We start from the raw sequence: 27832 nt of genomic DNA on the forward strand, positions 1-27832 counted from the left end.
TAAAACAAACTGATTCCTGCTTTAATTGAAGATGGTGGAGTATAAAGTCCTACAGAAACATTACAGGGAATCTTCCAGAAAACAGGGATTACAGCAATCCTCAGGGAGAGGCAGATGAGAGTAATTCATAGCTCACTGAGGCCTCCCCATATCAAGTTCCTGAAGTACCCAGAAGATCTCTTCATCATCTCAGTCCTGTTCCCCATCCTCTCCAATCTTGATTTCATTGTAAGATCAAAAGGGCTACTGAAATGGAAATTATTCTGGCCTCAAGAAATTTAAAGACTTTTTAATGAGTGGAACATTCAAAATTTAAATAACTTGAACATGGAAACCAGCTGACCTTGACAAGTTACTCTGTTAGTAAATAGGAAATGGACTGAATCATCCTGGACATAATTTCATTAAGGCTTCAATCCATCCAGGAAAAGGTAGCACAATTACACCATTTTATAATCCAACTTTACAAAAAGTTTACTACCCAACTCAAGAAATGTTTGTGCCCAGAGACAGCTTATTTCTAAAAGATCACCCTGACCCTCCAACACAGCCAGAGGCCTCCATTCTTCTTTGTTCCCTTCTCCATGTCAAATATGCCAATTTACTTCTTCAGGAGGAATGGAAGTCCAAGATTATACGGTAAGCCTGAAGAAGAAAATGCTGAGACACCTAAAAGCAGGAAAGAAATAAGCTGGCGGGAAGACAAATAAGAGTTGTTTGTTTCTAATTCATTCTAAAACCCAAGCCTTGCCTTTACCAGTCTTTTTCCCTGAAGTCATCTAGCCATTAGAGAGGGGAACCCGGACGTGAAGTCTGTGAAGGAAAGGTAGTTGACAGACAAACTGCCCTACAGGCGACAGTCAAGGAGAGAAGAGGTAGAGGTTTGGTGGTTAATGAAGAAGTGCCTGTCTAGCCATTCCCTCTTCTTCTCTTGGGTTGGCTCAACCAATGTAGATGCGGTGGAAGTCATTGGCACCAAACGCAGCATTACACTTGGGACATTTGCGCTGACGGGTGTCATAGCGTGTCTTTACACACTCAAAGCAGAAAACATGAAAACACTTGGTAAGTACAGCATCCTTTTTGCGCATATTGCAACATGGACAGGTCAGGCGTGCCTAAAAAAAAAAAAAAATCAGAGTCTGATCAACTGTAAAGGTTTAAATGGCTATCATATGTAAGCAAACAACCAGGAAACCCTGTATGCACTAAGATGAGAGTGTCACTTCCCCACTAAAATAAACCATCCCCTGGTTACCTTCATGTAAGGAAGTTTAGCATTTATTCTCCCAGTCTATTAGTAGACCACTTAAAAAAAACACACAAAGAAATCACTGTGGTCCTAACCTTGTAATCCTTAATCTCCTCCATCAGGATCTCATCACATTTGGGCACATTGTCTGGTTTCTTTGTGGTCTCCAGCTTCCTTCGGAGTCTAGAGATGTCCTCCTGCGGTAACACAGCACACATTAGAAATACTCTCCTAGACCTGCCATTTTTGAGAAAAAAAAAAATTGCTCCAACTTGGAACTTTCTGCTGTGCTTTATTTGCACTTTCTGTCCTTTCAAATCCAATTATCTTTTTAAAAATATTTTTATTTATTTATTTATGCAAGACACAGAGAGAGAGGCAGAGACATAGGCAGAGGGAGAAGCAGGCTCCACGAAGGCACCCTGATGTGGCACTCGATTCCAGAACTCCAGGACCATACCCTGAGCCAAAGGCAGATGCTCAACCGCTGAACCACCCAGGTGTCCCAAATCCAATTATCTTCTAGAGATGCGGAGAACTACAGATGGCAAATACCTTCTTTTGTTCCAGAGCAAAAAACCATAACCCTGTCACCAAACTCAAGTTGCGCCTAACTACTGTCAATCTAGTTCTACAGAAATAGTTTATTTAAAAAAAAAAAAAAAAAAAGTTGAAAAACTAGATAAGCCACTTTATTTTAAGGTAATTCTTTTCAAGCTGAAGGTAGATTGGATTAAAATAATTTACAGATGTGGGATGCCTGGGTGGTTCAGTGGCTGAGCGTCTGCCTTTGGCTCAAATCACCATCCCGGGATCAAATCCCACATCAGGCTCCCCACAGGGAGCCTGCTTCTCCTTCTATGTCTCTGCCTCTCTCTGTGTCTGTCCTGAATAAATAAATAAAATCTTTAAAATAATAACAATAATAATTTACAGATGTATGGATAAGGATAGAAAGTTATCATGAGAAACATTTGACATGCCTAAAATAGAAAAATTACAGAACTTTAAAATCCTCTAATTTGGTATGTTGCTAGTTTACAAATTCACCAATTCATTCAATTAATTAGTATTTATTTCATGCCCACCAGGTGCTAGGTATCAGGATAGGCTTTAGGGGTATGGCAGTGAAGAAAACAGACTTGGTCTCTTCACTTAAGGAACTTATTATAATCAAGTAGAAAATGACATACATTAGACCAATGACTCTTTCGTAAAATTCCAGAGCCCAGAAAATACCTAAAAGGTGAAACGCAAAAAAAACACAACTGCTCTTACCTGAGCTCGTTTGAAATTAAACATATCCTTTTCTTTGGTGACACTGTTCTCCACGATCTCATCCTGAAAATCATGTAGCTTCTTCTGAGCCAATTCCAGTTGCGCTTTGAGGTCATCTGCCAGCTGGGCTGCTTCCATCGCCTAGGTGGGACATACAAATAGCATCATCTTATTTCTAGTGAGGCAAAATGTTAACCCGGTTCAAGGAAGAAAGTGAACCTGTAATTTCATCAGTGTCCTACTTATTTGCTCCCCTGAGATTAATCATCACTTTAGATTACAGTGTAAGCAATCATACCTTGCGTTTATTCATCTCTAAGGCTTGAGTCCTAAGACCCAGTTCCTTCTCCCCTGTGCCAATGTTGCTTTGTAACAGATGCTCCTTCTCTTCCAATTTCCTTACTACCTGTAACTGGGCATCAACCTTTGAAAAAGAAAATCAGATTTTTAACACAAACAGGAAAGAAAAAAACAATTAACTGCTAGGTGCTGCTAATCCGTAGGCCCACAAAGAGAGTCTGTTAGAAATCTCAAACCATCACTGTTCTTTACCTATGAACCCTTCAAAATATATGCAAGAGCACAATACTTCACCTTTCATACAAAAAAAAAAAAGTTAAAAATTCATTGTTGATGATTCAAGCAGGAGTCTAGGAAACCACTGAAAATTCTTCTCTCAAATTGCCAAAAGCAAAGGGAATTCCATTCACAAAAATTCATCTCCTTCGGCCATACTAATTCTCAAAGCCTGGCAATTCATACTAGACCATGAAAATTACAGCTCCAATAAAGGTCATGTGTATCTTTCAGAATGGCTAGAAGGTCTAAAGCAGCCTTTTTCTTGAAATTCACACACAAGGTGAAATTAACATGAAAGGGTAAGAAGTAAAGTCACACACCCACAGGCTCTCATCCCAATACCCAGAGATAATCAGGTAACCATTCTCACAGTTTCTCATGCAGCCTCCCAGAAATTTGTAAAAATACACAGCACACATATACACAAAACGTACACATTACTAACATAAAAGGGATAATAAACCACTTAAGGATAACATCTTCCATATTAGCAGATCCATATTTGTTTTAACAGCTACACTGTACTTCCTTGCAGAGATGTATAATTTATTTACCAGAATGCTTACAAGGTACATGTAGTTCTTAGGGTTTTTTCTTATTTTTTAATACCACATAATCATTAAGGCATACTTTCACGTACAAAGCCCCCTACTTCAACAGAATTCTGGAAAGCTTTATTTGAATTACCTGAGTCTTTAGAGTCAAAACTTGGTCAGCCAGCTCCTCCTTCTCTTCTTTGAGCAACTTGTGGATCTGATTGGACTTGATACGCTCAGACATGAGCTTGAAATTTGCATCATCCTTCTCCCGCAACTGCTGCATTAAACGGATATTTTGCTCCTGCATGTCTTCAAAGGCCTGGCCTGTAACATCCATCTCTGAGAGGAGTGCCTCTTCCTCCTAAAATAAGGAGAAAGAACCTTCACTTTAATAAAATCTTTTAGCTCCAAAGAAATGAGCACTGGAAACTAAATTTTCCCAGTGTTCATTCAGAAATAAATTAACCTAGTGACAGAGGGACTCAGTGTTAAGAAGCTTAGTTCTGTCACTTAGGTTAGCCCTAGGAATACAAAAGAAGCCCTTATTATCTGAAGCTACTGGCACTGATGGTCTGATGCTTGGGTGATCTGTATCCACAAAGTAGACAAAGCTTACACATACCATACATAATCTAGCAAAATGATCAAGTAGCAGTTGGTGAAGTGAACTTCTATCACGAAACCTTCACATTTTCTCATGATTTCCCCACAACTGAAATATCAAATTTAACTAGACTTTCCAACAGTACTGCACAACCATCTGATGGGTGAAGAACAGTATCTAAAATATTTTTAACTTACATTTTGTGTTAATAGGAGACTGGACATCTTTTCAGATGTGTAAGAGCCATCTGTGTCCTTTTCTGTGAACGAGTCTTATCTTTTGCCTATTCTTCTATTAGGGCGTTGGGTTTTCTTCTCTATCATTTCTGGGGAGTTTTTCTTGAAGAAAGATAAGCCCTTTTATGCTAAGAGTCAGAAATATTTTTTGCCTGTTTGTCATTATCTTCTGGCTTTGCTAACAGTGGTTTCTGCCAGGTAGAATTTTTGTGGGCTTCTTTCATAAGTTGAAATTATCAATTCTTTTCATATTTTTTAGACTTATATTAACAGTTAAAAAGATTCCCCCATCCAAATTTATAAAGAATTTGTCTGTTTTCTTTTAGTGGATTAACTTCTTTAATATTACAGCTATAACCCAGTTGGAAATTATCCTAGTATAAAAGTGTCTGAGTATACACCCAACTTTTTTCCAGTATTATTGTTTCTTTTTGCCCTACCACATTTAATAGTCTTCCTTTTCCTCCACTGACTTTAAACTGTATCTCTGGCACATATTAAATACACATAGGTACTTTGGTCTCTTTCTGGACTTTCTATTCAGTCCTAACAGTCTATATTAGCCTCAAGCTATTTTATCTACTGAAACTTCATGTTTTTACATCTGATAGGAATGGCCACCCCTCAACCCTACTGCTTTTCTTGTTCAGTTTTACTGGCCACTCTTATTTACTCTTCCACATGTACTTTAATACTGGTCTGCCTACTACCAAAAATCAGTATTTTTACTAGGATCATATTAAATTTATACATTAACTTACGGAGAATTAACATATTTTTAAGATAGTGAGTTATCCTATATAAGAGTACATATGCCTTTCCACTGCTACTAGAACCTATTAAGAGGTTCATATGAGGTACAATTTCCTCATAAGAATTTTTGTTTTTTTAAAAAGAGCAAAGGAGAGAAAATTGGCAATCACCAAATTTAAGAAAAGCCGAAGCCCACTTTTTATAAAAAGAATGCATACAGGTTCCAATAAAGTTCCTCTTCTCAAGGTACTTAATGATCAAATCACCACTAAAACTCCTTCACTTTGCCATTTTGCTATTTTTTAGAGGCAGTGAAGATGTTCCTCACAGTGTACTATGTACATAGCTTTTCCATTTTCGGGATCTTTAATATTGAAAATCAATAAAATTCATGGGGACTTAAAAAAAAAAGAAATATGTTCATTGTGAGAAGAAAAATCTCTACAGTTCTTTTTTCTTAGTTTCATATATTTGTAATCATAACATACATAAAACCTTACATAATATATATTTTTTCATTTATACTCACTATATCCCCGACTCCAGATCAGCAGAGGAAGGATAGATCCCGCAATAAACAATGTTTGAACAACCGGCTATCCATTTGAAAATAAAAGTAAATTTCCTGCCTCACAAATACATAAAACAAAATAATAAAGAATGAAAGACTTCAATATAAAAACGAACGTACATATAGGAGAAAAACGTATTCATGAAAAAGAAAAAAATGGAATGAAAGAAAATTGCACTGTCAATAACTTGTCAAGTAACATTTACTTAAAAACCTAACTAAATGAAGAGAGTGTGCCCCCACCTGCTTGGCCATGGCCAGCTTCTTCTGCAGGTACTCTATCTGCTCTTCTACTGCCCGGATCTTCCTCAAGGCATCCTCATCAGCCATTTTCTTGTTCTCCTTTTTTTCCTTATCCTCTAGATCCTTGAGTCTTTGCCTTAAATCTTCCAACTAGAGAAGTAAGGAATCACACATACAAGAAGAAAAAACCGTAATAAAACTTCAAAAATCAGTTAATCACGTGCAAATGGAGGGCCCCCAACACCAAAAGTACCTTGACAGAATTAGAAAGGGAGAAAAATGATATACTGGTCCACCACAGCACAACACTGTTGTAACTCCACTTCGTTCCAACGTGACACACTTGTATAAGGAACACTGGTGAGAAGTGCACGTGTACCTCTCTTTAGGATAGTGGTTCTCACCTTTTTTTTAAGGCCTCCAAATTGTAAGAAACTAAGACATTCTTCCCAAAAGTAATCAGAAAAGAAACTCACTGTAACAATGATTTATGGGGAAATCATTAATGGGAAAGAGGGAATAAAAAGTCTGAAAAGGTTACTCCTATTCCCAGAAATTGTGAAATACCTTACTACCTGGTGGAGAATACAGAAATCTATTTTATTTTAGATGGTCTCTGAAAGGAAAGAAAACGCCGCTGAGTTTTAAACACTGACTTTAAAGATAAAGAAAGAAACTACATCCTTCAGAAATGTGAAGGAAAATCCCACAAATACAGATTGTAATCAGAATGACAGGTAATGGCAGACTAGATTACCTCTGCCTTTGACTTCTTCTCAGCTGCCATCAGCTGAACTTTGTCTCTCTGTTCCTTTGGGGCAGAGCGGTACATATCTAGCAATAGTTTCATCTCCTTTTGGCTCTCTTGTGCCTTCCTATGATGAGGGTAGTAGGGGGAGGGGAAGGGTGTAATGAGAAAACACAGGAGATCAGAGCAAGGGAAACTGGAACTGAGCAAAATAGTTTACAACAGTTCCATTTACACCTTATATCACAGATCTAAAAGATAAATCTTCTGCACAGACCCAACGGGAGACTTGTGGATATACTCAGAAACTATAGAAAAGCAAGCTGGATAATGGAATCATTTCTCCCTTCAGACTAAGTTCTCTAACATAAAGCTATAAAAATAAATGCCTGTGGCCCTAATTAAAGATGTAAAATTCTGGGGCCCTACTCTTAGAAACTGAGATTCAGCAGGTCTGTGATGTGGTCCAGGAATATACTTTAAATAAGTCACCCAGAGGATTCTGATACATTTGAAAAAAACATTTACCTTAAAGAGATCAAGAGGAAAGAATGGCAGAAAAAAAGGGTAGAAAACTAGATTCAATAGTGCAGTGATCAGCCATCAGCTGAAGACTGAATCTTCATCTACTAATTTATCAAACCTCTTTACTATACTTTTATATACCAAAGAAGTTCAAACGTTCTGGGCGCAGCTGTCCTTCAAATCTAAGTATCAATAAAGGCACGACCAACGGGAAACAAGAAATAACTAGTTCTCCCAGACAAGTTACTGGTTATGCAGGAAGAGAAGGGGCAGCATGTGAAGTCACGCTGGTGTTTCATTAACCAACAGGATTGTCTTACCATTTCAATGCTCGCAGGGGTAAACCTCCTAAGACAGCTCTTAAAATGATCTGATACATACACAAACTAGTTAACTGCCAGGCAAACAAATCAACATTGTTCAAGTTCTAGTGATACAAACTCAACCTAATATGATTTAAATTACAGTTCAGGGTAGCAATCCCCAAGCAGTTAATTTCACTAATTCTTGTATCGCTTAAATCATGACATCCTGTCCCTTGACTCGGATTCATGAAGAACAAGGCTACACAAGGAGGGTTTACTGAGACCTGACCACTGACCCAGACTATGCAACAGCCCGTGCAAGCCACCTGTACTAAGGACTGTACACCTGATTAAGGATTGAGAGCACAATTAATTGTACGTTTAGTTACACCTGAAATATTACAACACTCTATAACCCACGCCATCAACCAAACATTTCGTGCATGATGTCCTAACCTCAGCTTGTGAGTCAGAAACAGTTACTCTAAATTCTCTTACTTGAGTTCAATCTTCAATTGTTTGATAACTTCTGCTTCCTTTTTCCTTCCATCGTCATGTTTCCCTTTCTCTTTATCCTTAGCAGAGTCTCTTTCTTTTTCTGATTCTTTCAGTTTCTGCTTCTCTCGTTCCCTCTCCTTTTCCTTCTCCCGCTCTCTTTCTCGCTCTCTCTCTTTCTCCCTCCTTTCTCGTTCTCGTTCTTCCTCATCCCGTTTGGACTTAATTTCATTGACCTCCTCCTGAGATGCCTTTGATGCGGAGGACTGGGCAGGTACGTCCTCAGGATCTTGCTTCAGCTCTGCAGGCTCATCCTTTGGGTCCTCAGTACTGGACTGAGACTGTAGGAGGGCACTGCCACTGCGCAGACGTGTCTGGGAGACAAAGACAGAAAAGAAGCACACCACTTACTGTAACCACACTACTCGCCTCCCTCGAGACCAGCCTGACAAACGGAACAGCAGGCAGCACTGATTCTACCCCTCCTGGTTACCTTGTTCAGGTCAGACTGGGCTTCTCTCAGTTTCCGCTTATATCTTAGGACCTCCCCTTTGAGCTGGTGATTATGATTCTGGAGGCTACTGATGAGGTGACGCATCTCCCGGTTTATGGGGCCTTAAATACAGCAATAGCAATGTTATGAAGAACTGAGATTAAGGGCAAAGGCACAAGGAGAGAAAGTGCAGCACACATCAGGGACCTCTGAGAAACAGGGAAAATTACCAAAAGACAGATTCCTTCTCAGAAGAAGAAAACAAAATTGGCTAATCTGAGTTGCAAAACAAACACCCAGGCTGTGAACCAAAATGAATTACAGGATTTGATTTAAGGGTCTTTAAGACATCTGAGCTCCACTTAATACTAACAAATTCGGGTGACCACATTATGCTTTTTAAGGGAAGCATGTGCAGCAAACTGCAGGGTGGAGCAAGGATAATCATACCTGCTTGCTCATTGGCAGCAAGGGTCTGCTCAAATTCTATCCTCAGCATCTCATACTCCTTGCGGACCTGGGCCAGTGTATCTTCCAGCTGGATCACTTCAGTCCTCAGCTTCTTATGAAGACTAACTTCATCTCGCTACACACAAAAAGGGAAGCAATCAAAAATTCGTATCCAAATGTGGAAACACCATCATATTGTTACTAGGTTTCCTAATTTTGACCAGTAAGGATCTAAGAAGAAAAAAAAAGAAATACTCGGAGGGATTACTCTACAATGTTCCAATTTAGTTGACATTTAATGAGCACCCGTTAGCTACAAAAACTGACTTGAGAACTGGCAAGATATTAAACAAGGGAAATAGCCACTACCTGTGAGAATGTTGTAATTTACTAGAAGTACAAAGTGGTAAAACAGGATATAAACGTATGTATGGTAAGATACATTAAATTCAATTCATTTGCCAGACATACAGTACAAGACCAACTATGACAAACATTACCTTAAGGACTATGGAAAGTACAGAAGTGAACACATGAATAAAAGTTTCTGCCTAAAAAAAAAACCCCAGTATTTACATTTGCCCTGACACACTATAATGGCTTATAAATGGGGAGGCAGCTTCTACCCACTATTCTTGCCCATGCACAGAAGGCTCCACGCCATGCTCAGCTATTTTTAAATCTGTTCCTCTCACTGCTGGGAATGCCCTTCTATTTTTTCTACCAGTGAACCCATTTTTATACAAAACCTGTATTTAAGTTTACTACCAGGGAACTTAAGATTCACACTTTACTCTGGCAAGCTGTATCAGGAAGGTTCTGCAGTCAAATCAGATGCTCCGTCTCCTTTATCATTGCCTGTTTTAAGTATGCCTCGTTGTCCCACTCTGCATTCTAATGGACACTACTCTCCCCGCGAGGCTGTTTGATCTCTGATGGCAGGATGCCCACCAACCGGCAGAGCAAAGGCCTATGACCACTCTAAACATGTTTGCCGAATGAGAGATAATTGCTCATGAGAGGGTAAAATTATAGAATTTATGAGGCAGAAAAGCTTATATACAGAAGACAAAGCAAGGCTGTTACCTCAATAAGCTCAACTTGGCGCTGGTGGGTCCCCCTGGTGCCATGAAGCAGAGTCCGAGCCTCATCCAAGTGCGCTTTCAACTGCAGGCTCTCATTGTACAGGACGGAGAACTGTGACTGCATACAGCGGTATTCCGGAGTCTCCTTAACTGCCTCCTCCACCGCGCTCCGCAATTCCACCTGAGGAGGGCCCAAAAACATCAGAAGCTAGCGTCTGTGCCCTAGATGCTAGACAGGAAATAAAACCTTAAACACTATGAGGTCTGTGTAATTTCAGACAAGGTTTATGAAGATTATGGATTATTTCTGCCCACTCCTCCACTTAGGTAAAATCTGTATCAAATTAAATCTGACCATCCAAGAGGTGACACCAGGTACCTGTATTCTCCACCCAAGAACTGTGTTAATTGATATGTTTTACAACATGTACCAACTTACACCCAATAACATCAGAAGAGCCCTGTGAAATCTATCAGATGTGGGGACACAGAGAAACCTTATGAAATTTGTCAAGATGTTTAATTCTTAAAACATAGTTGAGGACCCCTGTCACTAACTTGGTTCTATTTATGAGAAGTCACAGAGAAACATACTTTTGACATTGTATCAAAAAAAGTTACGCTTCTCTTAAGCAATGGTTTGCTTTAATTATGTAAACACTTTAACCGATTTAACTCAGGTTGGGTTTTTTGTTTTGTTTGTACAGTTCAAACATCTTTATTCCTGTATTTACCTAGAAACAAATCAAATTATAAAAGACACGTGGCTATTACTGAAAGAGGGATAGGAAGACTTTCAGGATCTACTTTCTTCCTTCCCTCCAAGAACCTGGGGAGAGAAAATTCTAACAGGCAGGTTGGAGAACCAATAGGTACTATCACTGATCACGTTTCCTTCTCGGTTTTGATATCTAGGTACTGCAGAGCCAAATTCTGTGACCCATATTTGCCACTACTGCATGTGATAGCTGACCCTGTTATGGTGTATAAGTGCTCTATGCATGTATCTTGTACACAAGCCACATTTTTTTAAATACATTTTGGATCATCACCCCAGTTTACCCTACTCCTCAATTTTCTCAACAATTTCCAAGTTAGGACATCTTGGCTCAGTCTATACATCTTTGTAGACTGTTTTAATTACTTTCCAAAAAAAAAATTGTAATAATTACTTTCCAGAACAAGGCAGGGTACAAATAAGTAAATAAATTGGTATGCCAAAAAAACTCACTTTTTTTTTTTTAAGATTTTATTTATTCATGAGAGACACAGAGACAGAGAGAGAGAGAGAGGCAGAGACAGAGGGAGAAGCAGGCTCCATGCAGGGAGCCTGACGTAGGACTGGATCCCGGGTCTCCAGGATCACACCCTGGCCTGAAGGTGGCGCTAAACTGCTGAGCCACCTGGGCTGCCCTCACTTTTTTTTAAAAAAAAGATTTTATTTATTTATTTGTGAGAAACACCAAGAGAGAGGCAGAGACATAAGCAGAGGGAGAAGCAGGCTCCCCATGGGGAGCCTGATGTGGGGCTCAATCCCAGGACCTCGACCTGAGCCAAAGGCAGATGCTCAACCACTGAGCCACCCAGGTGCCCCAAAACTCACATTTTTCTTTTCCCTCATAAGTTATGAGGCCTGACCGGTATGTATGTGAGTTGATCAGTGAGAAGATTCATTTCACGGCCCTTCAGAAAGGTGTCTCCTACCTTCAGCTTTTCATTTTGCGTAGTGACCTCCTCCAAGTCTTGCCGAAGTTTCTCCAACTCACAGTGACGGTTCTGAGCCAGCTCTTTGTTCTCCTCCAGCTCTGCATTCATTTCCTCAAACTGGAGAGAAGCAGGAAAATTGCAAAACAAGCATAAAGAAAAAGAATTTCTAAATCACTTCCATTCCTAAGCTTCCACCGTCACCAACCCCTTCTTCCATCAAAACCCCACTCTGCCACTTGTGAACTCCTAAGTACACAGCACAACAGCTGATACTAGTTCAAAAATGTGTCCCAAGGGAGTCACCGATTTTACCTTCCGGGCATTGATAGTGATTGTGCCACCATAGAGACTGCTCCCGGCTCCATAGACCTTATAACCTTTCGAATTCACCTACAGCAAGGAAAAAGATTCTTTAGTGAGAAGAGGCCCTAAGATTTCAGTCTGATCACCAAAATACTTTTAAAGAGTCCATTTTGTCCCCAGGTACTACTACCCAAGTCCACCCTTTCTGAGCAGATTCCTTAAAAGTGATCTTAGTCCCTAAGCTCTGAATGAAACAGCACTTGCCCGTTCGAGAACTTCTGCTAAGTGTCGGTTGAGTCGTTGTTCCCTCTTTCGAATTTTGTCAATATCCCACTGCAGGTCATCGATCATGGACTCTAGGACAGACACTCGCGACTCGGCTGTCTCTACTTTACTCTGTAACTTGGAGAACTATATCCCAAAGACAAGGCATCCAGAAAGAGAAAGCCAAAAAAATACGGAGTCAGAAAAGCAATACCTTCCATCACTATCTTACATCTCAAATTTCACAAAATTAATCCTCGCTTATGGATCATTGTAAACAAAATTTAAATAGAAGCTCCTTCACTTTCTTCCCAATGCATGAGTATAAAAATGAAATCAGATATTTTTAACCTTTCTGGGTCACTTACAATCATGAAAACTTTAATTACAAAACTATTACATGTTCACATTAATCTATACTTACCCTTTGTTGGTTTTAAAAAATGGTTCCAAAAATCTGTGATAGTCCTCCCATCAAGAGGTGGTGGCACAGTCCCCTCCTCTTAAATCTGGGTCAACTTTAGTGACCCAATAGAAATGATGCTATGTAACTTTGAGGCCATGTCTGAAAGGCCATGCAGACTCTGCCTGAAGTTCTTGAGACATTCAATCTCTGGAAGAAACCAGGTGCCATGTATGAAGTCTAACCACACTGAAACTGCCACGCTGGAGGCGACAACATGCAGGCGTTCTAGTGGACAACCGAAGGTGAGTTTCCACCCAATGGACAGGCCACATCAGCAGCCAGCCACAAAAGCCACAATGGACATCAGCTAAGTTGAGCAAAGCAACGTCACTCTCCAGCTTCGTAATATTACATGAGGATTGGGAAAGGCCCAGTAGAGATGAACCTTCCCATTTTGGTGGCACCTAGTTTATGTCTCCAACATGACAGCAGTTCTTCTGTTTTTCTACTACACTCCAATCTATTGCTTTACTCTAACCCTTTATAAGGCTTGTAAGAATCCACATGTGTTAATGAACTTCCCAGACGATTCTCATAAGAACACCCAGCATGGACCTTGGCATTGGAGTTTACAAAACAATGGCACGATGAAGAACATGACTTTGAAGTAAAACAGACCTACATCCAAATCACAGCTTGATCACCTTCTGGCTGTGGGTTCAGACCACTCATCAACCACCCTGATTTTGTTCTCTTAGCAGTAAGATGGGAATCGTTTGACCATTAGAGATAATACTCAAGTGCTTAAGTGCTAGGCACTAAATAGATGGTAACTACTAACTTACTAATAATAAGCACAAGGGCATGGGTGGCCAAACTAAAGTATGTCAAATTTCAGCACAATATCCTTTGAACTAAACTGAAACAATAATCAGGAAAGTCAAAAAAATCTTAAAGGGCTATTATCACTTTATCTCAATCACTGTGTATAAATAAATAAATACCCAAATCCTGACATGGTTTGGTCATGGCACTATTTCCACCCAAGTCTGGATTGAAAACCCACATTCCTCAAGTTCCCAGGCTGTGATCAACAGTACCTCCTACTGCCCATTAAAGATAAATTTCTACCAACCCATTCCTCATAACATTGTACATGATATTTTATATTTGGGGGAATTCATTATTGGGGGGATTGCTGTGTTGTTTCACAAAACCCCATATGATGGTATTTCTTCCTAAAAACTAATATCATCAAGTGTCTGTTTAACAGAGGCACACGTCTAGAAGAAACATGTGATTATTTTTTCTCCTTAACCTTTCCTCAGATTTTGATTGCTCAGAACTGGTCACTTGAGCCTGCCCTACATACTTTTTTTTTTTTCCTTTCTTTTTTTTTTTCTGCATGCTTTTCAATATAAAAATAGGCATTCTACAGACAGATGACCTTCAAAGTACTCAAAATTCTGAGTCAATGTCTGCCACAGGCCACTGAGAAGTACTCTCTCTCCTTTCGGGTTAAGTACCTCCTGAGACATGGTGCGATGCTTCTCCTGAAGGAGGTCTGTCAATTCCTGGAGCCTCATATTCTCCTGTGCAAGGAAGGAATTCAGCTCCTGCACCGCCTCTTCCACTATCAGATTATCTGAGGGAGAAGAACTGCACTTTAGTTTAGCATCTATAGTGTCAAATTTTAAAACTATGCATCCCACCAAAATGTTAACATGCTATCTCACTTTATTTTCCTGAAAACCTTCAAGAAGTAGGCTGGTTGTTATTATCCTCAAATGACTGATTAAGTACCCAGAACTTGGGCAGCCTGGGTGGCTCAGCGGTTCGGCGCCTGCCTTTGGCCCAGGGCATGATCCTGGAGACCTAGGATCGAGTCCCACGTCAGGCTCCCTGCATGGAGCCTGCTTCTCCCTCTGCCTGTGTCTGCCTGTCTGTGTGTCTCTCATGAATAAATAAATAAAATCTTAAAAAAAAAAAAAAAAAGTACCCAGACCTTAAATGACTTGCTTAAGGAAATAAGCCATTCTGGTGCTTCAGTAGAAGATGACACAGAGCCAAGGTCACTTACCTCCCATTCCTTTCTATAAAGTCAAAATGCCATGAGAAGAGAAATGGAGATTCTTTAACTTTATTTGGAAAAGACAGAATCACCAAAAAAACTACATTTTACAACTGTAGAAAAGATAGAGGATCTCTCTCATCAGTTAGACTTCATAACAATAAAATTCTATTTCATAAGGCTATCACAAATTCCTATTATTCATTAACACCAACATGAAACGTCTCTCTGTTGACACAAAGAAGGGGAGGGCAGAGAACAGAAATTTCCTTGTACAAATGAGCACCTCTAAAATCATGGAAGAAGGGACCCCTGGGTGGCACAGCGGTTTGGCGCCTGCCTTTGGCCCAGGGCGCGATCCTGGAGACCTGGGATGGAATTCCACATCGGGCTCCCGGTGCATGGAGCCTGCTTCTCCCTCTGCCTATGTCTCTGCCTCTCTCTCTCTCTCTGTGACTATCATAAATAAATAAAAAATAAATAAATAAATGTTTAGAGTGATGATTGATATATAAAGATTAAATAAAATAAAATAAAATAAAATAAAATCATGGAAGAGTAAACATAAGAGCCTAGAATTATTTAACATGTTCTAGAATAGGATGCAAGGGGCACGCCTGAAGCTCAAAAGCCAAAATGTACACTACAATTTACAAAGAAAGTAGATAAACTTACAGACCTTATTACAATAAGTTAATATGTTTCAAATTAGAGTGACAAATATAATAGCTCAAATCCAAATGTTAGCAAGTGAAACAAGATATTCTCAGGATATATAATAATGCCCTGTAGAGACAGTTACCAGGAGGAAAAATTATGGTCTCTCCTACTACCCCCCTGGCATCACTCAAACACCATACAGAACAGGATGGTCATGTGGCGGGTTTTGTGGTTTTCAACCAGGACTGCCTACAGAATCACTTGTGGAACTTTTAAGATTAGACACTTCCCTAGGATCCATCCCACACCTACTAAATAAGAATACCCATGAGCACGGTCAAAAAAACATATGCTCTGAAAGTTCTCAAAGCTTCTGGTTCATAATCCAAGCTAAGAACGAGGAGCTGAATTTCAGTCCTTTTAATATCTTGAGATACTCAGAACAAAGCCTAGACTACAGTAAGAGCTCAATAAATAGTGAATTAATAAGCTGATAAATACAATTCTTTTGAACCAAAGATAAAATAAACATGGGGGGGCAGCATGGGTGGCTCAGCGGTTTAGCACCGCCTTCAGCCCAGGGCATGATCCTGGAGACCCGGGATCGAGTCCCATGTTGGGCTCCCTGCATGGAGCCTGCTTCTCCCTCTGCCTGTGTCTCTGCCTCTCTCTCTCTTTCTCTCTCTGTGTCTCTCATGAATAAATAAAATCTTTAAAAATAGTAATAATAACAAATACATAAAATAAACATGGGGAAAAAAATGAACTGCCAAAAAAGTATAGTTGATGCTACAATTCATACTTTATAGATCTTTATCTCTTCGCAAGTTCAGCTTATCAACAGCAATTGCCTTTTATGCTATAAATAATAGCTCAGCGATTTATAACTTTTTTTTTTTAAGATTTTATGTATTTACTCATGAGACAGAGAGAGAAGCAGAGACAGAGGCAGAGGGAGAAGCAGGCTCCCTGCAAGAAGCCGAATGTGGGACTCAATCCGGATCCCAGGGTCATGCCCTGAGCTAAAGGCAGATGCTCAACCACTGAGCCACCCAGGCGTCCGTCCCACTTATTTTATTTTTTAACTTAAACTCTAACCTTAAAATGCATGCCATCAAAAATAATTTTAAAATACTGTTTAGTATGCTAATCATTTTAGTTCCTTTTAAAATATAGCCATTTTTTTTTACTTGACTTTCATTTATAAAATCAAGTTTTAACACTGGCATAACCTCTGCACATGGCATATTATCTGCATATAATATACACATGGTATGTACCATAATCCATATGGCTTATCCACGGGCATATTACTAGGATTTAACCATACCATCCAACTGGTCAAGTATAGCCAAGGGAAAAAGAAGGAACACCCAGCTCAGTTTATATTAGGTGATTTATAGCCACTTATTCACTATTAACTAAGCACACACTAGATACCGGATACAGTGCTAGACACTGGAGAAACAAAGAAGAGTGAGCCACGGCACTACATCAGGGGACAGAGTTTAACTGGGAACTCACAAGTGGATGTGATATACGAATACAAACGTCTAGGAGGACACGAAGCTTTGTACTATAACCTGCTTACAATGATTATCTTTGAGAAGTGAAAGGGGAGAACTTTTGTAGTCTACTCTTAAATGTTTTTGATCTGTATATTCTAAAACTGTTATCCAAATAATTAAATACACAAATACATTTATAGAAAAGCAAAAGAAACCATTTCCCATCAAATACGCACAAGTCTTTTACATCTCTCATTTTTTAATTCTGTTGATAATTTAGCCCAAGTATCCTTAAAGAAAATTAGAGTAATAAAATTCTTATTTGCTCATCCAATGGTTCATTACATTCTCTGTATTACTTTCAGAAATAAAAGATTAATCTTTTTTTTTTTTTTTTTTTTTTTTTTTTTAGTAGGCTCCATCCCCAATGTGGGGCTTGATCTCACAACCCTGAGATCAAAGTCACATGTTCAACTGACTGAGCCAGCCAGGCACCCTGAAAGGTTAAACATCTTAATAGCAATCAGAGAAATTACGATATTACAACTAGACCGTGATTATTAAAAATGTGAAATCGGGGCATTTAAAATGCAACTTCACTGCACAAATACTTTACTATATTATACATCTCTAAGGTTCCCCATTAACACTGACTAGTAACATAATTACCTCAAATAGACACTTCTCCATCCATATAATATTTTATCTTTTTATTTTTTTGTGTGAAGAGGGAGGGGCAGAGGGAGAGGAAGTGAAAGAATCTTAAAGCAGGCTCCATGCCCAGGGCGGACCCCAACACAGAGTTCCACCTCATGACCCTGAGATCATGACCTGAGCAGAAATCAAGAGTCGGACGATTAACCACCTAAGCTACCCAGCCTCCCCTCTTTTATCTTTGTAAACAGAAATCATTCAACAGCTCTAAAACCTGAGCCATCTCTTTTTGAAAATATTAGAGATAAGAGAAAAACAAACAAACAAACAAACAAAAACAAGAACATATTAAAACTGACTCTTTGGGCATGCCTGGGTATCTGACTCTTGATTTTGACTCAGTCATGATCTCACGGTGGTGACATCAAACCCCCAGTCAGGCTCCACAATGGGCATGGAGCCTGCTTAAGATTGTTTCACTCCCTCTTCCTCTGCCCTTCCACCCACCTCTCAGACTCTATCTCTTGAATAAATAATTTTCTTTAGGGGTGCCTGGGTGGCTCAGTCGGTTAAGCATCTGTCTTCAGATCAGGTGATGATCCCAGGGTCCTGGAATTGAGCCCCATGTCAGGCTCCCTGCTCAGGGGGGAGCCTGTGTCTCCCTCTGCCCCACCCCCCTGCTTGTGCTCTCTCACTCACTCACTCTCCCTCAAATAAATAAATCTTTAAAATAAATAAATCTTTAAAAAACTGACTCTTTGAAATTAAAGTTCAGTATCTAACCAACAAAATTTTTTAAATAATTACCAATATTTAAAATAAAATATTATCACTAATAAATAAATCAATGGCCAATACTACACAAATGTCCAGAAACAGTTATTCCTTAAATAATAAAATTTATTTTGCTACTTATAAAAGCGTTTAATAAATAGAATGGGGCTTTCCTCAGAATTAGGCTTTCCTCACCTTCTTACAGGACTACCGTGTGCCTCAAAATATGAAACACTTGGAAAATACTAACATGCCATAGCAACGACATTACAGGTATTACTAGTAATACTGGAAATTAGATTGCAAGGAATTTAATCAAAAATAAATACGTTAAGTCTGCAAACTATAAATCGGCATACAAAGGTGAGCTCTTATTTTTCCCCGTTCTCTCAGTCTCCTGGTTCTTGCCTCACCTCCACTATTTAGTTTGCGCGATAACAGCTCCACTTTCTCTTGTAATTTATCATAGACAGTCACGATCTGGGACACAGCTCGGCGGGAGGACTCCACTCGCTCCTGCAGCTGAGATTCCATTTCTTCACTGGAACTGCTGGCCAAAGTAGCAAGGAAAGAGAAAGCTGGCTCTTGCCCTTCCCCTGAGGACACAGAGGGGAAAAAAAGAAGCTGTCAACATGATAAAACTGGAAATACCAAAGTCTTCTTTCTTGCCTCAAATGGAAATCCTGAAAGCAAAGCTCTACTTCCAACACCCACACAGCATGTGGTGGTAGATCCACTACAAATACTCACCTCTCTCTCGGTCATCTTTCCGTTCCTGATTGCTATCAGAGTCCGGCTCTGGTTCAGGCACGACAAGGGCTTTCCTTTCTGTGAGGAGATCTCCCAAGCCCTGCTCCAGGTCGTACCGTTTAAGGATGATACGGATGTTTTCATCAAACTGAGAAGGGTGGGTACAACATTTATGAAAAACCAAAAGAACACAACTTGAGAAATGAAGAGAGTGCTGAGAACAAAAATGCTCAAATAAAAACCTGAGCAAATGAACGAGGCAGCTACCTGACTCCAGTACCGGTTGACGATCAGCAGTGAGGCATCATCAGTGGCCTGTCTTCGCTCCAGTTTTTCAATGTGCTCACGGAGTTCATCTTCGATGGCCTGCCGTTGATCCAGCATCTCTGCCAGCTTGCGATTTTTGGTCTGCAGTGTTCGAATGTCTAGCTCCTCCTGCCCCGGGAAACCAATTTTATTAGTCTCCCCAAAGAAATCAGGCAAATCAGCTGTTAAATTCAACAAGGTCACATTAATTTGTTATTGCCTATGACTAAAGCTGTTCATTTTTTTAAAAAAATCTTACAACAAATCATTGGATAAGAAGTAGGAACAGAAGAAGAAAAGGAAAGAATGTGCAATGATGGGAAGTGAGAATGTCACTCATATACTAGGACTTGGACCTTTGCCCATCTCACTGTTCTTTCTCATGGACATCCACGAAGTCCTGTGAGGCTCCACTGTCCAGCCAGAGCACCTTCCACCCTGATCAACGCTGCCACCCATCTCCACGGCACTGCCCTTCACTCAATCAAGAACCTCGGCACCTGGGCCCTTCTATGCCCCAGTGCCTGCCAACATATGCAGTGAGCGCAATACACATGTGGACATGAACACATGTGGACAGACCATCGAATCCTCTAGCAGCTACGCTGCATTCTGAATTCCTTAACTCCAGTGAGTATCTCCCCCACTGTGCTTCAGCCACACATTTCAGAGGCCATGTCTTGGACTTCTGTCATTATCTGTAACTCTGTCACAACTGAGACCTTAAATTCCTTGAATAAAATCTTATCTTTCCAGATACCTTGTGCCCTTATCCCCATATATCAATCCTCATCTAGATCTTCCAGAATTTTAATTCTCTCCTTTTTCCTTGTCAATCCCTTCTATCTCCACTATCTTCCATACTTGACCTCAACTTGTGCTCAGGTTCTCATTCCCTTCTGTTTCTGCAAAAATATCACTCCATCAGTAATTCCACACCTCTCTCAGTATCTTTAACTTTTCTCCCTAACTACTTCCCTAGGACAAGTTGGGAGGTAGAGGTCAGGGAGGGAGATCCCTGGCACAGAAACAAAGGATTGGAAAGGATTACACTTTTACTTTACCTCGAAGTTCATGAATATTTTAAAGTAAGCACTGTTTATTAGAGCACCAATGTCCTGTTTTGCTTTTATTCTCCTTCTTCCATTTTGGTTAAAACACTTGATATGCCAAATTAGTCAATAGTTTTCCAAACGTATAGTTATTAATACCATTAATAAAAGATATCCTTAACCTCTTCTCTGAGCCCTCCTTTCCCCTTCTTGCTCTAACTGAAACCAGGATGAGAATACAGTTTCCCTGCACATTTCTCCAGCACTGCCCTGGGCCGGAAACAGGCAGGCATCCTCCTGCCACCCTGCCTTCCTGCACTGGTCTATAAATGTGCCGATCACTTCCCCACGTTTCCTTAAGATTTGGTACCTAGCTTATCACTCTCCAATGCTACTACTATCACGGTTCTTACGGATTACAATTCCCATATAGATGATCTTTCCTGTATCTCAAATCAAGTCGTTGACTTCCTTTCCTCCAATGATCTTGTCCTCTACCTCCCTCAGCCACCAAACTCTGTTATTCTTATACTTAGCCTGAGCTGTACGTGTATGCTCTCTATAAGCTGAATTTCAAACACCCCATTTCCCACAATTACCACCTACTTTTCCAGCTCACTCTCTCTAGTTCCCTGATTACTCCAATTCTTCACTTTCTCCAGCACCTACAATCCATTGGTCCTCTATCTTTCCCATCCTTCACTCCTCTCACTTCCTCACTCCCTTTCTTTCTTGAACTTGAATTCCATGATCAGTCATAATCATCTCCTTTTAGAACCTCTTCCGTCCTTGTTCCTTCTCCACACCTACCTGGTAAAAACCCCACCCCTGGTATCATCCAACTCTCCACTACTCCAGGCCTACATCCATGCAGCTGAATGTGACCACAAAACAAAGTACTGTGCTGCCTGGGCTCACTTTATCTCATGATCAGAGTCAGGTAGGTCCTCAGTGCTGCCCAGCAACAATACTCGATCTCTCTAGTCCATTCCCTCTTCAAGATGACTACTTCATACCTTCTCCTGTCTCTTCAAACCTCCAACACTTCCTCCCCCATCCTCACTCTCAGATGAGTCGCCTCTGATTTCACTGAAAAAGAAATAGAAGCAATCAGGAGAGAATGTCCACATCTATCTCTCATAACTGCAACTACTGACCTACCTACAACTGAACTCATATCACTGTGTTCCTCTTTGTTGCTATGGATCAACTGCCCCTGCTCCCAGTTAAAACCAATTCCCCACTTGTATGTTACATCCCACGCTCTCTCCCCTATTCATGGAATTCACACCAGCAACCATCTCCTCTTTCTACTACCTCATCAGCTTTATCATCTCTACCAAATCATTTCAATCAACCTGCTGTAATAGCTCCTATCTTAAAAACAAAACAAAACCACTTTCCCTAAACCCCACATTTCCCTCTGGCTTATGCCCCATTTCTTTGTCTTGCAAAGACAAAGTCATCAATACTCCTGCAAAGCATGGTCTCTACCCTCTTTTCTCTAATTCCTCTCCTCTCCTATTCTCTTCAGCTCACTCCAATCAGACTTCTAGCACTACCACTCCATAAACACGGTTATCCAGGCTCCTGAGAACCTTCCACTGCTAAACCAAATGTCTCAGTGCTCCCCCTACTCAAACCATCAGCAGCACCTGAACAACTCCTTCCTGAAACTCTCTTCATTTGACTTCTGGGCCCCCAGTCACTCTTCTTCTCCATCTACTTCATTTTCTGTCTCTTTGGGTTAGTCTCTTTGCATCTCCTTGAAATGAAAACATCACAGCACTTCAGGGTTCTGTTCTCAATCAAACCTCTTCCATATCTACACTCCCTTAGAGCCTCTAGTCTCATGGATTTAAATACCTCCTTCCAAATGTACAGCGTTACCCCGACCTCTCCTCAGACTGCAGATTATAGTATCCAACCACCTACCCACTCAGATGTTTAATAAGTATCCCAAACTTGCATATCAAAAATCAAATTCCTGATTCATCCTCCACAGCTTCCCAAAAAAGTATGCTCCTCTCCTACTTCTCCCTAGCTCAGTGGACAGTCTATACTTCCAAATTTGGGGATTTCATAAACTTCATCCACTCCATTAGCAAATCTTGTCAACACTACCTCCACGGTGACCCATGCAAACATGATGCCTCATCAAGATTACTGCAATGTGTTGGCAAATTGAACTCCAATAAAAAAAAATAATAATAAATAAATAAATAAAAAAGATTACTGCAACAGTCTCCTGTAGTGGACACTTTTGTTCCCCATGCCATGTCCTGTCAGTCTCCCAGACTTCAGCACAGCCGTGGTGGACAGCTCCATTCATACAGGCAGTGTTCCCACCTCAAGCCACCTGGAATCTTTTCAACTTTTATTCCACAATCTCAGCTGGCTCACTACAGCAACCTTGAAGTGCAGAAGAAGAGATATTGCCTATAAAGGCAACCTTCAACCAACTGGGGCAGGAATCAGTGGAGATATGTCCCAACTCCCCACCCATAATGGGAAGGAGAAGAGGGCAAAGGAACGAGGGAACAATTTTGCTAACGTTTCAACTTCTAAATCTTGCTCCTCTACAATCTATTCTCCAAGCAGAAGTCAGAGCATGTTACTCTCCTGCTTAAGACCTTCTAATGACTTGTGGGTAATGTCCAAACTGGGATGAATCCTGTCTGCTTCCCTTAGAGCCTATGGCTATTTATCCCTATGAACATCACATCTCCCACTCATAAATATTAGAACAGTCTGGTCTCTTGGCAGTGCCATCTTAAACTGAAGTCCAGGGGTTGTCTTCAGTGTAAAGCATAGTATTTAGAAATAACAGATGTTCAACAAATATTTATATTTACTGAATTAGCAAATGTCCTTGGGATGCATAACGCGATTCAGTGTTAAGACAAAATCACCTCCTGGCAGCAGTACAGAGTAGTTGAACCCCAGACAGACTCAGAAATGACACTTCATCAACTATTTACTCTGAATGTTCCCATTTTCTCCTTCATCTTGAGCCTAATTCAAATAAGGAAGAGATGTGGTTTCATAAGCTATACAAATGTAGCATTTTAACACCATATCCCCATGGCTGAGTTTCAGAATACAGACTCCTAATCTAGATTCACACTTATTATAGTGAACTTCTGATGTCTAATGGACATATAACATTACTCTAAGCTTCTGGTGTAGAACAGTCTAATGAATCTGTCAACTCCATAATAGCAAGGACAGTACCTATCTTATTCACCATGATAGTCATAATACCAAGCCCAATAATTATTATTAATAGCTCACATACATGGAAGAGTACTTACCATATTAAAGGTAACATTTCGACCCTTAACAGGGGCTCTTTCATTTTATCATCTCAACAACCCAATGAAGTAGGTACCATATTAAATTTTATAGACATGGAGAAGAGGCACAGGGAGGATAAGCCATGCAGCTAGAAAGTGTTAGTGCTGAGAGTGAATTCCCGGCAGTCTGGCCTCAGACTGTGACCCACCACAACTCTCTCAGTGATTTTGGAATACTGCCTCTTAGTACCTAGCACCTAACTTTTCAGTGAATGAAAAATGACCGTACAGTTTCCCACTGTTAAATGCCTATAATCAATGTGTATCAGGCACCACACTCTCCAGAGATCAGAAGCATACCTTTGAAAATAAAGATCAAATGTCAATATACTCTTTTCAGAACTGACCACATCATTTCACCTACTTTTGCCTGTTTTATTTCCCTCTTTTCAAATAAATTTTTCTTAGACCAGAAGGCTTCCATAAATTCTTACTTTCGGCTTGTAATTGAGAAAAGAAAAGCACGCTCTCATAGAACTGTTTCCACATACCGTGGAGGAGACACCTCCAAGCTTAATTGTCTCCACTGTGGTCCCTGAATCTTCAACGGCTGTCTTCTTCTCTGGAGGCACGGATGTGCCAGGCTCTCCAGCTGCTCTTTTATTTCCAATTCCTGACATCTTGGCACCAGATGATAGCTGTCTTCCTGGAGAGGGGGGGAGAAAAAAAAAAAAAAAAACAGAAACTTAGGTAAGACATGAAAGAAGAGCAACAATAAAGAGATCACTTACAAAGTAAAAACTAGCAAGTTTTCTGGCCAGCCTCTTAACCTAAATCCATGAACTTCATACCAAGGAACACAATCCCCATATTCCTCCTGGAAAGAAAAAAGTGAAGTGTGGAGTTAAGAGTCAGGGCTGAATCTACGCAACTACTAATTTCTAAACAGGATGCTGCTAAGGAGTAAGACAAATGGGACAATGGGCAAAGAATGAAGAGCCTAAGAAAAAAGAGAAATCTCACTTCCTGAAATGCCAGAATCAGAATAATAGTTTCAATAGGACAGGAACCAAATCTATTGTGTTGGGGGGGGCGGGGGAGGGGAACAACACAGAGCTGAAAGAGACCTGAGAAGTGTCCACTGAATCATTAACACTGAACAAGCCGTGTAGCATCACTGAGGCTCAGTCTCCTATACCAGGCCTAAGAGTGTATTATGACCGTGCCCCTTTCAAAGGATGAGTTAGTACAGAGAGGACTTAAGCATAACGCCGCACACGAAGCACACACTCAGAAATACCAGCTCCCTTTTCTTGTATCTGCAGTTTCCTCCCTATCGCCAAACGCGCTCCTCCTGATGTCGGTGCAACCCTAGGGAGCCCAGACCTGAGCGTGAATCACAATTCTACCTCTCAGGGAGCCGTGTTGCCTGGAAGGACTTCCACAAGAGCTTCAGTTTCCTCACAGCAACAGGGGAGGCGAACAAATACTCTTGTCTGCCCAAACTGCCTCCCGGGGTCTCGGAGCTCAGAGGAGGAGAAATGGATGCTAAGGCACCTCGCTGCTTTAGAAAGCGGCCCTGCCATCACCGGGACGACACACTACCCCGCTTCCGAGCCAAGCTCCAGGAAAAGGGGGCTTAGCGGCGGCAGTAACCCGAGTCGGACCTCGCCTGGAGAGAGGACACAGAAGGGCAAGGCTCCGGCCGCAACCCCAAGCCGAGTCGCGAGGGGGCAGGGACCCCCAGCCTCCCGCGCGGCCAATGGCAGGCCCAGGAGAGGGAAGCCCCGCAGCCGGGGAGGGTGGAGATTCCCGACGCCCCGCACAGTCCCGCAGCGCCCTCGGCCGAGATCTAACCTGGTCTCTAACGCCTCGCGCCGCTGGAGAGCGGAACTCGGGCAGTTATTCGCCGGGGTCCGCTCAGCGCCCCCACTTCTCACCCCTGACCCGCAGGCGAGGACCCATCGGAGCTTCCGGGAGGCGGGGCCAAGGAAAGGAAGAAGGGAACCGAAAGAGGAAGGGGCTTCAACGAGGCCGGGCGGAAGTGACGTCCCGCGAGGGCGCCGCGCGCCCGGAAACAGAGGCCGTCGCTCTAGCAACGCCCAGGCAGCCGACCTCAGCGTGCAGCCGCTCCGCGCTGTCGCGGGCGAGAGCGCCCCTGGCTTCCTCAGCTCGTCGGCCACTGTTGCTGCGACCCAGTGTTTGTACTGGAATAAAGTGCCTGGTTCCGTTGCCTCTTCCGGGTACGCGGGAGACTCGCTCTGACTGCCGACTGGCTGGCCGTCCCGTCCATCTCCGGGCGGAAGGACCTCGCCGCCGGCACGGCCCGCCGGGGTTATTCCGAGCCGGTTCGTGCAGAATTGAGGGGTTCTGGAGAAAGTCCTAAAGATTTGATGGGTTTTGGGGCTTGTAGGTTTCATATACACAGCCCTGCCAACATACTAGAGAAGTATTTGGGGAGTTTGGGTCCCTGGAGGGTAGGGTCTGGCATTTTTTTAAAAAAGCGTTCGTTCCTCAATCGCTCTTCCAGCCCCCGAGATTCTAAGGTGCAAACTGGGTTGACAGTTAACTGCTTTTTTTTTTTTTTTTTTGCTTCCTTAGAATAAGAAATTGACCAGGGAAAAGATAAGAAACATAGATCAATAAGTAGTTTCTGATCTCAACATTAGTCTATTTTAACCTAATGAGGCATTGATTTTTTTTTTTTTTTTTTTTAGTCCATAACAAACTGCTATTTCCCATTCAATTAAACCAAATGCCTAAACGTTTGAATGATAGGAAGGTAATCAATCTAACTTATTAATTTAAAAAAAAAAAACGGTATGCCTCTCAGAACTATGAGAAACTGCCCAAGGACATCAGGTAGGGGCCCCGAGATGCAAGAATGATAGCCGTATCTTTCAAAAAGAAAAATTAAAAAAAAAAAAAAAGAAAAGAAAAAAGAAGACCAATGGAATTTAGGCAGCTTTGAAAAAAATGGATCAAGCCCAGGCCACGCTGGATTTTTGGTAGTAGGAAGAAGTCCCTGTAGCCGCTGGGTCTTCACCTGTGCATGAAGAAAGAGGGTAAACTAGTGTTTGTGATTCTGGGGACGAAGGTAGTTTGCTACTCAGGAAAGGAATAACTGGCTCCAATGGAATTCAGATTTTGTTAGTTGAAGCAGAAGCCTGAGAACTGTGTTTGGGGACCGGAGATAGAGAAACTGAGGAACTCCACAAAAATCTGCTTTTTGTTCCCTTTCCTGCTTCTATTCTTGCTAGGATCTGCACCCCACTTTTACACATGCCTCGTAACGCAAATAGCTTTTGCCTCCTTGGAAGGGACAAGGAGTTAATGATGTCTCTAGTATAGATAACGTCTAAGGAAGGACCAGGTGAGGATGAATGGAGAAGCTATCATATGAATGTTTCAGACCACCGGAGCTAGACATCTCAATACCAAGACCCCCTGGCTCCAAGAAATAACACCCAGGCCCTTGTCTTTTTTTTCCAGCTGGTACCTGGATTCCTAAAAGGACATGTACACCAGACGAACCATCCTCAAAACCCCAGACCCCAAATAAAGACAAAACTCATGCTCCTTTCCTTTCTGAGTCTCCTGGATGCTTCATCTGTATCTGTTCTCTTTATGTCTTTAATGAACGCTCTCTCACTCTCTGCTGGCTAAGGTTTGGTTTTCATCCTTCATGAAGCTAAGGATCCTCTTGGCTAGTCCTGCAGGACCCTCTTGGGCCCCCCCAGACCCCCCCCTCCTGGCATCAGACTCACCTACTGAAATGTATTGCATGAGATAATGACACTAACTCTCTGATTTCCTTCCTTTGACTGCTCTATTCTTGACAAGCCTTGTATCCACAGAACCAGTGAATGGGAAGCAATGGTTCTTCTAGCCTAAAGTTTGTGAAATAGGGTTTCACAAGCTGAAT

General features: G+C 41.3%; 1 protein-coding gene and 1 long non-coding RNA gene across 4 annotated transcripts; one reads left to right on the top strand and one right to left on the bottom strand.

Moving 5' to 3' along the window:
• RNF20 (ring finger protein 20) lies at positions 1–25969 on the bottom strand. Of its 3 annotated transcripts, XM_072727835.1 has the most exons (21): positions 25765–25912; positions 24459–24613; positions 21628–21700; positions 19521–19688; positions 19254–19401; positions 18917–19099; positions 14363–14481; positions 12431–12577; positions 12176–12253; positions 11861–11980; positions 10158–10337; positions 9072–9207; positions 8622–8743; positions 8132–8502; positions 6813–6930; positions 6056–6205; positions 3797–4009; positions 2829–2954; positions 2531–2671; positions 1348–1449; positions 1–1118 (listed from the first exon to the last, which is right to left on the bottom strand). In XM_072727835.1, the coding sequence occupies exons 4-21, from the start codon at positions 19635–19637 to the stop codon at positions 942–944; spliced, it is 2748 nt and encodes a 915-aa protein (XP_072583936.1). In that variant the 5' UTR covers positions 19638–19688; positions 21628–21700; positions 24459–24613; positions 25765–25912; the 3' UTR covers positions 1–941. The 3 variants fall into 3 exon arrangements, with proteins under 3 accessions (XP_072583936.1, XP_072583934.1, XP_072583935.1); XM_072727833.1 differs by lacking the exon at positions 21628–21700 and having other exon boundaries at positions 25765–25969; XM_072727834.1 differs by lacking the exon at positions 21628–21700 and having other exon boundaries at positions 25317–25879.
• Positions 25970–26126: 157 nt separating this feature from the next.
• LOC140594557 (uncharacterized) lies at positions 26127–27494 on the top strand. Its single transcript, XR_011995474.1, has 2 exons — positions 26127–26255; positions 27400–27494. It is a non-coding gene; the product is annotated as an uncharacterized lncRNA (long non-coding RNA).
• The last annotated feature ends 338 nt before the right edge of the window (positions 27495–27832 follow it).

Source organism: Vulpes vulpes, chromosome 12, assembly GCF_048418805.1.
Source record: "Vulpes vulpes isolate BD-2025 chromosome 12, VulVul3, whole genome shotgun sequence".
Lineage (NCBI taxonomy): Eukaryota > Metazoa > Chordata > Mammalia > Carnivora > Canidae > Vulpes > Vulpes vulpes.